The following is an 11,693-nucleotide window of genomic DNA, read 5'->3' on the forward strand; positions in this document are numbered from 1 at the left end:
GGGAGCATTTTCAAAGAGGAGTTCAGTGCTGACAACCTGGTGTGAGGCCTTCCCAGTGTTTCTAAGCAATCTGATGTAACATTCTTATGCCCATCATTTAAATACATAAATACTTCTAACAAAAGACAGCAGAGACACACTGAAATGTTGGGAGACGCGAAGTCAAAAACTGACAGGTGGTTAAAATCTGCCTTGCTGCAAGCAAAACCCCCCAGCTGCTGGCTGTGCTGGGGTCAGGGGCTGCCTGCAGCATGGGCAGGACCTGTCTCAGCTGGATGAGCAGGGATGAGCAGGGATGAGCAAGGATGAGCAGGGATGAGCAGCCCAGGGTCACTGAGGTGTGCCTGGTGCCCCGTGGAGGCTGTGCCTGCCAATCTCTGGGGCACACCTGTGGGACAAAGCCATGAGAACCATCTGGGTCCTCTCTGAGGAAAGGATGCTCAGACCTGCAGCTTCCACTTGGTCTGTCAGAGGTCACCACATCCAGAAGTCTTCATGTTTGCCCAACTTTTTATGTGCCTGGATCCCTTTTGGGTCAAGCCGGTGTGTGTGTGTGCTTGAAGGAGGTTTTCCTCTGAGGCCTTACAGCAGATATTCCTTGGGCTCTGGCTTCAGCAGTCTGCAGACAGCTGGAACAGCCAGTGGGGCTCTGCTCTCAAAGGCTGCTCCCCAAAACTCCACAGTCAGTGCTCCTGCTGCCCAGTGCAGTCCTGTCAGCTCATTTCCACACTCCACCTTCTCTCACGGCCCTTCCTCTCAGACAGCCTTTATCTGGCTCGCTCCAAAGGCATTCCCTGCTGCCTCTTCCCTGTTTTCCATCTTGCCAGGCAGATTCATGCTCCTCCTGCTCCAAGTGGCTTCAGGACACTTGAGGTACCTTCCTGACTCACCAGACTTTTATTTGAGGAAAAACACAACACATTTCTACTATATACAGACACTGTCAAGTAAATAGAGAAACCTGGGGTTTCTCTGAATATGAGCTAAGCTTGGGTGACTTTCTTTGGCTTTCATTTCTGCTCTTCTCAAGAGCGCAACACATCCCTTTCCCCAGTGTTGGGAAGATCCATCCTGGGTAGCAAATCAGCTGCACAGAGCTCCAAAGAGGCGAATCTTGCACTATATAAAGCCTGTGGTTCATCTGCGCTCCCAGCCAGGCCCTCCACAGCCCCAGGGAGGGGTTTAGAGCAGTCTGCCCATACAAGTCCAAAACCTGCAGCAAGGTGGGGAAGGCTGTGCTTTCCGTGCTGCTCCAGTCCTGCAGCTAGGACTTGCTGTCAGCTACTAACACCAGGCTGAGGGACAGGTCCCAGAGGCTGGCGTTGGAGCTGGTCCACAGCGTGATGCTGTCCTGCTCAAACAGGTAGAGCACTGTGGTGAGGTTCACTCTGCTCTCACTGCTCTGCACAATCTGCTCCCACAGGACACTGCTGCTGGCCTGCAGGGTCAGGTTCAGCCAGTCCTCCTCCTTCTCATCCAGGTAGATGGTGCTCCTGAGGGACAGGAGGTAGAGGCCGTCACAGGGGACCAGCACGGAGCCATTCCGGATCTGGATGGGCCCCGATTCCGCTGAGAGGTTCACGGCTGCTCCCCTGGTGCTCCTGCCTGCAATGCAAGGAGGCAAAGGTGATCCCCTGGGGACAAATGTCTGCTAGGAAATGGGCTGGTTTATGTGAAAAATGCGTACTTTATGACTGGCTTTTTGCAAATATTAAAGTGAATATTATATGCGTTATGTTAGAAAGTTATGCTGTATTAATTCACTTAAGTAGTGTGTTAAATATAGTTTTAGGTTATAACATAAGGTTAAAATACAAACTATGCTATGTAAGATACTTTTTTTAAAGAAAGGACTCGCAGCAGATAGCAGCCACAGGACACCTGAATCTTTCAGAGAAAGAGAATTTATTGCTCCATTATCAGAAGAAATGAACTTCTTCCGGCCTTGCTCGGGCATGAAGACACCGACAGGATCCAGAGGAAGAAGCTGACACTGCCCAGAGAGAATCCTGTGTTTGAATGGAATTTATGCATCATGGATGAGGGTTGCTTTTAAGGGTTAATCCTCTGTTAACGTGGGTCCTTTTTTGGGCTTATTTTGCCCAGAAAGAGGTACCTGGACTGTCCGTAACTCTTTGTTTCTATTGTCTCATATTGTCCTAATCCAAGTTGTCCAAATTATTATTTCTCTAATTGTATTACTATTTTTACTATTAAACCTTAAAAATTTTAAAAACAAGCAATTGGCATGTTTCACAGTTTACACCACCTGACTGCAGGGAAGATGGAAAAATATTTAAAAAAAGGGAGAGAGTAAACTAGAGAACAAGGCAGACCAATGTGAGAAATAGATTTGTAGAGAATTCTCAAAGCCTAACAAGAGACACCCAGAGCATACATCTGCATACAAACTCTGAAATAAAAAATACTAAGTTAGAAATACCATAGAATAAGACAAACATAGTTGAGAAAGAAATAGAACTAGAAACAAGTTTCAAGTTGTTGAAATGAGACTAAATGCTTTAGAGAAATAAAACTATGAAAAACACATTGTAGTAAAACCCACAAAGAGTAATTTTAGATTATTAACTTTAAAATATTTACAACATAATGTGACAAAAACTAATAAACCAAGATACACTTATAATATATTGTAATTAAGAAAGAATTAGCTTCTAATTATAATAACAGAAATTATAACATCTGTATTGTCTCACCCTTCGCATAAGACTAAAAATGAAATAAAAGTTTTTAAAACACCTCTCAGTTACTCCATCTCTAAGTCAAAAAAAAAGCTTAATCCAACAGACCAGAGTTAGAATATTATCCACCCTAGCCAGACATCATCTACCATGGAAATTTACAGATGACCACTCTTGACTAAGCTGTGCCTTTTGGCACATGGTTTATGTGAATTGCTCCTCCAAATTTTTATTTATGCACAATTTACTTACTCTGTGTCTTAGAATACAGAAAAAATACAGCAAGTAAAGCATCACTGTGAGTTTAGAAAGAACAGGTTCATAAAAAAAAACAGGAAAATTGAGACAGTAAATAAGATGAGGAAAAGGGATCCAGAACTGGATGACAAAAAGTTCTTTTTGTTGAGATGCTGGTAACATAAGCCTTTATCTTAGGGTTTGGTGGTGTTTTTTTCTTCTTTTGTTTGGTTTTTTTTTCCAGAAAAAAAGATGAAAGAGCAGCAAAGAGACAGAAGCAGAAGGAACTAATTAATACAGAGCAGAAAAAGGAGAAATTAAACAGGAACTTGGCAAGAAAGGTTTTCTGGTGGAATGGAGAGTCAGGGTTCCCAGGCTGTGCTGGCCACGTTCTGTGCTGCAGCCCCGGGCTCTCAGCACAGCAGCTGAAACCCCTGGGGCACCCAGGGGCTCTCCAGGCAGGGAGCACAGCCCCTCTGGGCTGGGGACAAACTTCTCAAGCTTTTCCTCCAAAGGACATGAGTTTCTATGAGGTTAGGCTCCCTGCTGCCTCACGCTTTTAACTGAAAGCAAAACCGTCGATAATATTTTCAGTATTATTTTAAAAGTTTTACTGCTTGGTTTTATCTTTGAGATGTGACATCAGACAAACCTCCAGTGTAGCTGGCACGCAGAGCAGCACATCTGATTTGGTGTGTGCTCTCACCCACTCCTCCTGAGGAAATCATTTACATTTTTCATAAATCAGGAAACCATTGACTTGTTTTAGAAAAACCCAAGAGCGTGCCGCATGCATTCAGTAAATTGCCAAAAATTACTTTCTTGTTCATTCACAGAGTGGTTTAGGAGACAGGTGAGGGCTGCAGGGATCCACGCAGATTTTCAGCTTTTTTGTCCTGCTCTGGGAAAACCCAACTGTTTCATTTTGTCCCCTTGCAGCACTGGGGCAGGCTTGGCCCCTCTCCCCTGACAGCTCTCCTGGCACCTCTCCTCCATCAGAAGAAACAGCCAGCACTGTGGCACCTAGGAGCCATTAGGGTATTTTAGGGGCCACAGGATGCCACGGAGGTCCCTGGGGACTGTGGTAGGGTGGGGAGCCCTCCCAGTGTGCCAGGGGATGTGGGTGCTGCACTGGGGATCATCGAGGCTCCCCCCAGGGTCCCCCCAACACCCACCTGAGTATCGGATGTGGGTCCACAGCACTTTGTCACTCTGGGTCTGGAAAACAGAGCAGATAAATCCTGGTTAAGGCACCGGGCTGGCACCTCCCCGCTGCTGCTGCTGCTGCCGCCCTTTCATTTCCCTGCCAGGACCCTTCAGTCCCTGCAGGGGCAGAGCAGCTGCATCGCCAAGGGCACGGCGGGGAGCCCGGGCAGCCTGGGCACACAGCAGCTGCCAGCCACCCCCATGGGCTCGGGGCACTGCATCATTATGGAACACTAGTTCATTATTAGAGAATAACTATTTCATTATTATAGAATATTAGTTCATTGTTATAGAATACTATTTCATTATTATGGAATATTATTTCATTATTATGGAATACTAGTTCATTATTATAGAATATTAGTTCATTATTATGGAGTACTATTGCAATATTATATAATTTTATTTCATTATTATAGAGTACTATTTCATTATTATAGAATACTAGTTCGTTATTATGGAATACTAGTTCATTATTATGGAGTACTATTTCAATATTATATAATTTTATTTCGTTATTATAGAATACTATTTCATTTTTATACAATATTAGTTCATTATTATGGAATATTAGTTCATTATTACAGAATATTATTTCAAAATTATGGAATATTAGTTCATTATTATTGAATATTATTTCATTCTTATAGAATATTATTTCATTATTATAGAATACTATTTCATTATTATTGAATATTATTTCATTTTAGTTCATTATCATAGAATACTATTTCATTATTATAGAATTTTATTCCAGCCTTGCTCCCAGCCTGTGTGACTTCCAGCCCAGTGCTGAGCCCTCCAGAGCAGGGTTGGTTTTGTTCAGAAAACCACTCTGGTGTGGGCATTGAGGCAGAGCAAGCAGCAAGGAAAACATAAAAGATATTTCTCTACCTATCCTAAAATATCCTAATCCCCCAAAAAACCCATTACTTTTAACCTTCATCGATAAAAAAAGCTTCCAAAACTTTAAAATAAATTAAAATCTACAAATATATAAAAATAAATAATAATATGACTTATCAAAAAATAAAAAACTTAAAATTAAAAATTTTCTATAAAAATTAAAATATATTAAATTAATAAAAATACTTTAATAATTTATAATTATTACAAATTTATTTATTAACTTATTATTCATAAATTTTAGTAAATTAATAAATTAATTATTAATATATTAATGAATATTAAAGTAAATATTAAAATAAAGAAAGAACAAAATAAAAAATTTAAACATTATCTAATCTCCTTCTTATTTTTCATCTAATCAATTTTCTACAATATTAAAACCATAACATAATTAATTTTAAATACCACAATACAAATATTACATACATAAACAAAAACCAATTATTAATAAAAAATTAAAATAAGATACATTCTAAAAATTAATTAAACAAAATTACTTTAAAAAACCTTACATCTATATAACTTTTAATACCTTCTCTTAATACACTAAATCTAAAATATAAACAACATACAAAATTTCTAATAAAAAAGAAAACCAAAAATTTTTTTAAAAAGGCAAAAATGCCATCCATCTCTCATTCCTAACACAAAGCTTTTTTAAAATCTCCCCATCATAAAATCCTACCAAAAAAATTTCATCAGGACCTTGGAGTGCAGTCTTTTCTGCCTGAGCCTGGCATGGAGCAGCTGGCAGAGGGCAGAGCAGGGGCCAGGCTGCTGTGCCACCCCCCTGCAGGGCACCAGGACTGGCTATAGGAATGTGCCCTTTGTTGATGGACTGACAAAACCATCTTTTGTCCCCTTAAAGGGGAAATAAGCCTAAAAGTTTATTTCCTCAATTAGGTGAAAAGACATCTCATAGGACTTGGGGGACTTCAAACTTAAGGATAGCTAATTGAATAGGAGCCAAAAAATCTTGCTTGAGCAATTAACTAGAAAAAGAAGAGAATAAAGAAACTAATTGCTTTTATGAGGTGTTTTACCAGGGGCAAGGACCTCTTGTACCTGGCTCAGTTTTTCTCTGTAAAGAGTTTTGTTATTTTGCCTTTTATTACAACCTTTTTGTTTCCAACACTGCCACAGAAGCCATCCTGCTGATTTTATGCCTTCTGAGGTAGCTGAGCTATCTTGGGTGTGAAATGGACCTCCAAGAGCTCATGAGACCTGGCTGGAGGAGACCCCTGTTTCAGGTGGGTCTGCCTTTGGGGCTCCTTGCACTTTGGCCCAGGCCCTTACTGGATCTGTGGGTCCCTCAGAGGCTCTTCAGTGCACTGGGGTGGCTTTAAAATGGACTGGAGCACCTCTGCTATGTGAAAGAGTTGGGGTTGTTCAGTGTGGAGAAGGAAACGCTTTAGGGTGAACTTAAAGCACTTTGAGTACCTAAAGGGGCTACAAGAGAGTTGGAGAGAGAATTTGACATGGGCTTGGAGTGATGAGGGATGGGGAATGGTTTTAAAATGACAGAGAGCAGGTTTAGCTTAGGTATTTGGAAGAAATTCTTCCTAATTTTGGTAGTGAGGCCCTGGCACAAGGTGCCCAGAGAAGCTGTGGATGTTCCATCCCTGGAAGTGTTCAAGGCCAGGTTGGAAGGGACCTGGAGCAGCCTGGGACAGTGGCAGGTGTCCCTGTCTGCTCATGGCAGAGTGGTTGGAGAGAGATTATCTTCAAGGTCCTTTCCAGCCTAAATCATTCTGTGACCCTGTGATTCGTATTTTATGAATGTAACAGAGAAAGTGAATGCAAATATAGAAGTGTGTATCTTACTGCTCAGATATGCAAAACACCAGGCTTGTGCGCTGGATTTTTAAATCTGAACTTGGCATCTCAAACTTGTCTCTCATCATAACCACAGGAGACCCAAATCTGCAGTCTCTACACAACCGCAAATCTTCAGCCTTTGGCCTGATTAAAGAGTGAATCTTGGGCTCTGTGCTCTCTGTTTTTCTCCTTACCTGTGCCAAAGGCTCCCTAGGGGAGAAGGTGTGCCATGGAATGGTGACTGGGCTGGATTTGGGCTTGGTGGCACAGGGACAAGGTGGGGATGGGGCTGGCTTCAATGGATTTGGGCTTGGTGGCACAGGGAGAAGGTGGGGATGGGGCTGGCATCCCTGGATTTGGGCTCAGTGTCACAGGGAGAAGGTGGGGACTGGGCTGGCTTCCATGGGTTTGGGCTCAGTGTCACAAGGAGAAGCTGTGCCCATGAGATGTGGACTGGGCTGGCTTCCATGGATTCGGGTTCGGTGGCACAGGGGGACAGGGAAAGTGCAGGGTGTGAGCACAGAGTGTGCAGGGTGTGAGTACAGAGTGTGTGCAGGGTGTGAGCACAGAGTGTGTGTGCAGGGTGTGAGCACAGAGTGTGCAGGGTGTGAGCACAGAGTGTGTGTGCAGGGTGTGAGCACAGAGTGTGCAGGGTGTGAGTACAGAGTGTGTGTGCAGGGTGTGAGTACAGAGTGTGTGCAGTGTGTGAGTACAGAGTGTGTGTGCAGGGTGTGAGTACAGAGTGTGCAGGGTGTGAGCACAGTGTGTGAGTACAGAGTGTGCAGGGTGTGAGCACAGAGTGTGCAGGGTGTGAGTACAGAGTGTGCAGGGTGTGAGCACAGTGTGTGAGTACAGAGTGTGCAGGGTGTGAGCACAGAGTGTGCAGGGTGTGAGTACAGAGCGTGCAGGGTGTGAGCACAGAGTGTGCAGGGTGTGAGCACAGCCTCTCTGCAGGTTCGGCGCAAGGCAGGGGCAGGCTGCGGGAGCTGGGAGCGCTCCATGCCGGCTGCGGTGGGAGCTGGAGCTGGAAAAGATGCTCTGGCACCCTCTAGTGCTGCCACGGCTGCTCCTCCGTGCCCGCGGGGCTGGAGACCGCGGGCAAACACAAGATTCATCGCCCGTGAGTAGCTGGAACTGCCTCCCTTGGCATCACCGTCCCTACCCATTGCCTCAGCTCCAATCTCACGCTTGATCTCCCTCCTGAGTGCACAAGCATTTCCCTCCTGGCTCACACAGCCGGGATTTCCAGGTTCTCAACAAGACAAGCGCAAAGCACGTAGCACATGTGTGGGGTCACACAAGGTCTGCCGCCATCTGTGTGATCAGTGATGGACAGGGTGTATCCAGCATTGATGGACAGGGTGTATCCAGCACTGACAGCCCGGGGGACAGCATTGTTGCACTGGTATCAACCCCATTGTCACTAAAGCAAATTGCCTGTGTTATGTATCTCTTGCAGTTATTGTGTGATCTCAGAGCACTGTGCAGGTACCCACTGGTGAATCCTGCTGAGGACACCGTGTACTGGTGGTACTGGAAGGACTCTGGGAGCTCATAGCAAAGTTAGTGACCTTTGTTTCTCTGCTCTGCCTTCACAGGCCATGTGGAAAGTGTGCCAGGAGGGCTGAGGACACAGAGGTGCTTCTCCCTGACAGCCTCAGGTTTCCCCATGCCATTTACACACAGACCCTTCCTTCCTGCTCTGGATCCCTGAACAGGGGACTCTCCTGGCTGGGACACCATCCAGGGCCATCCCACCTGGCCCCAGTTTCAGGAATAAGTTTGGATCACACCAACACAAACCTCAGGGGCTGCCTGAGGGCCTGTGTCACACGTGGAGGTGTCCCACAGGTGGCAGGTGACACCCCCCTGGAAGTGGGGTTGTACCTTCTCCTCACCAGGATCAGGGATTTTACCTCCCAAGCAAGAGGAAAGCTGTGGCAAGAGAAGGCAATTCCAGCAGAGTGGGAATTGCAGATGCAAAAGCAGATTATCAGTGACCTTTTTATTAACTTCCTCATTTGGAAATCTCAGCTGAGGTTTGTTCTCCAAGCAGTATCATGTCAGAAATGAGATCATTGTCCCTTCTTGTTCAGCACAGTCTAAGCTGCAGATGCTGCCTGTACTGAGGATGGGCCATGACATTATTCATGCTCTGTTTTCACAGAACAGTGCAGGAGGGCTTTTTTTAAGAACTGTGTTTCCACGAGGACAATGGAAAGGAATCCAATACGGTCTCTCTGTGAAAAAACACAGTTATTCCCTTGCAAATAAAGTTATCATGGCACTCTGCACCTTGGAGTGCACCAAGGACAGGGAGAGCCACTCATTCACCCCATGGGCCAGCACCCCAAGCCTGCCTCTCTCACACTGCTGCGCCCTTGATTTCATAAATATCCCTAAACTGCCCCAAAAGCCCAGTCAGATCCCAGCTGCTGCCCCTCCAGGAGACATTTATGTGGCCAGTTCATGGTTTTCCAGCTGAGCCCTGTGACTGCACTGCAGTGAAATCTCCCCATGCACCACTCCTGCACAGAGCAGGGCACTCCAAACAGGACACCACGGTTATCTGTTAAAATAACAGAAATAATAGTCCTAAGCCTGTAGTTAGCAAGTGTTTAAAACTGAAAAGGTCCTTTGGTGATTCTCAGGACCTGGATTTCTCACCTGTTGCCATTGCTGTTCCTGGAGCCCCCTGTTTCAGTTATTTCTGTTGAGGAGGGGAAGCTCCAGACAGGTTCTGTGTCCCCTGGGCTGCTGCTGCTGCTCCCTCGGGTTTGTCAGGCTCCCAGGCAGCAATGCCAGGCCCTGCTCCCTTCCTCTGGAAGAGGAGCATTTTTACAGAGGAGCCAGATGCTGGGAGATGCTCAGAGTGTGAGCTGGGAGAGGTTTCTGCATCCTGAGCACTGTGATTGTGTGCACTCCTCTGCTGCCTTGCAGTGCAACTCTCTCCCAAGGCAGGGGAAGGAGCAGGGGACTGACCTGGTTGATAAGTGTTGGTTGATAAGTGTTATCTTTCAGTGTTATCTGGATGGTTGTTCTGCAGTTTAATAGCCCCTGTGAGCCTCAAGTCAGTGACAGCTGTGCAGAGCACAGGGTTTTCATTGAGCAGCATGAGGCCATGGGTACATGCCTGGCTTCCTTCTGTGCCCAGCCTGGCTGGGAGGAGAGAAGGAACTGGGGTAAAACAAAGCACAACAAGCTTTAAAGTGGTGCAAAGCTCCTGGAGGAGGAGTGGGAGGAGAAATTGCTGCGGCACCAGCAGCTCTGAAGCAGCAGTGAGAGGTTGTTGACAATCCAGCAGCCTGCAAGCATGTGAGAGAGGCAAACCCATCTTTCCTGAGCTTGTGCTGGAGCACTGTGAGCCCCAGGCATTTCTGTCCTTTGTCCTGCTTGCTCTGGTGCTTTGGTGGGCACACAGAACTCTCTCTGGACACCCCAGCCTTGCTCAGGCAGGCACAGAAGGAGGTGGCTGCTCCTAACCCTGCCTGATGGGCAGGCTGAGAGCACCAAAGGTGTCAGGAGGTCTTGCTAGAGCTGTCACAAGGGTGACTTGGTTCTCACATATCTGCTTGCCATTTAGCACACTCTGGAAGTTCAGGAGGAGTTTATGAGCACACTGGGTTGTCATTCACTCAGTGCTATTCAGTTAAATGGAAATATGCACGAGTCACTGCAGAGAGGGGCAAGAGTGGGAGGGAGTGAGACCTCTCTCCCCAGGGGTCAGTGTAAAAAGCATTCTTGGAACGGTCACTCTGCTGGAAACTTGGGCCCAAACCCTGCACTGGGCAACACTGAATGTCATTTTGAAGACAGGCAATTAAAATGAAAAAAAAATTTAAAAAGTATACTATCATACAGAAGGGATTAAATCTTGAATAGGGATAGGGATAAACCTAAAAGCTTTTTTCTTTTCTTAAAAAAAAAAAAAAAAAAGAAAAGAAGCCCATGGAAAGCTTTTCAGGCCAGCAGACAGAGGTGGAAGATGAGCTCTTACCTTGGAGGGCCGCAGGAAATGCACTCCCAGGTAGATCAGGCAGGCAAGCAGCAAAACCCACTGAGCCACAGCAGAGACGAGGTGCAGCGAGCTCCTGGCCTGGCCTCCCTGCCAGAGCCTCCCCTCCTCCTCTGCACCCTCCCTCTGCTGCTCCAGCTGCTGCCCTGCTCCTGCCCCTGCGTCCGTCTGTCCATCCATCCCGGCCCCTCCTTCCATCCCAGTGCTGGGAAGGGCCAGGGGCCTGGCAGGGAGCAGGGCTGGGAGCTCCTGTCCCAGAGCAGAGATGAAGTGAAGGCAGAGCCTTCAGGAGATTGCTTTATGCACACAGAAGCAGGCGGGGGAACTTCTTTGTGACTAATCTAAATTTCCCCTTCCTTCCTTCCTTTCTTTCTTTCTTTTCTTTATTTTTTTTAATTTTTTTTTTTTTGGTTTTCTGTGTGAATGTGGGGGCTGATTTATTGCATCCCAGTTCAGTTTTGAGTAAGGGCCTTTGAAAGGAGAGGTGTTTATGTCTTTCATAGCTTCAACTGTGGATGTCTTGATATGTGTTCTTTCCAATAATAATGAAGAGTTGGGTGGACAGTGCTTGTCTTCACTCAGTCTTTGTCAGTAAAAGCTCTCACCTCTCTGCTCACCCTCAGGTGGGGAGTTTACAGGGCTGGCTCTCTCCCTTCCAGCATCCTATAATGCTCCTGAAATCCCTTTTCTGTGAAGAAGCAAGGATTAGGAAAGGATGTGGGACAGGTGGAGAGCATAAGGGATTGGAGAGAAAACATGCCCTTCCCTTTTCATGATTTTCTTCTGGTTTTAAAGCTTGGGATGCT

At 45.8% G+C, this 11,693-nt stretch overlaps 1 protein-coding gene across 1 annotated transcript; it reads right to left on the reverse strand.

Moving 5' to 3' along the window:
- Window positions 1-1,264: 1,264 nt before the first annotated feature.
- Window positions 1,265-11,067, reverse strand: TNFSF4 (TNF superfamily member 4). The gene is made up of 3 exons (XM_066555206.1): window positions 10,870-11,067; window positions 4,115-4,157; window positions 1,265-1,605 (listed from the first exon to the last, which is right to left on the reverse strand). Exons 1-3 carry the CDS (start codon window positions 11,065-11,067, stop codon window positions 1,265-1,267), a joined length of 582 nt encoding a protein of 193 aa, XP_066411303.1.
- Window positions 11,068-11,693: the final 626 nt, after the last annotated feature.

Source organism: Molothrus aeneus, chromosome 9, assembly GCF_037042795.1.
Source record: "Molothrus aeneus isolate 106 chromosome 9, BPBGC_Maene_1.0, whole genome shotgun sequence".
Taxonomy (NCBI): Eukaryota; Metazoa; Chordata; class Aves; order Passeriformes; family Icteridae; genus Molothrus; species Molothrus aeneus.

Coding starts and splice junctions, on each gene's coding strand:
- TNFSF4 (XM_066555206.1), bottom strand. CDS start 11,067: ATGGATGGACAGACGGACGCAGGGGCAGGAGCAGGGCAGCAGCTGGAG. Junction 4,158..10,869: donor ATTTCCTGCGGCCCTCCAAG/GTAAGAGCTCAT, acceptor TCTGTTTTCCAG/ACCCAGAGTGACAAAGTGCT. Junction 1,606..4,114: donor GACCCACATCCGATACTCAG/GTGGGTGTTGGG, acceptor CTTGCATTGCAG/GCAGGAGCACCAGGGGAGCA.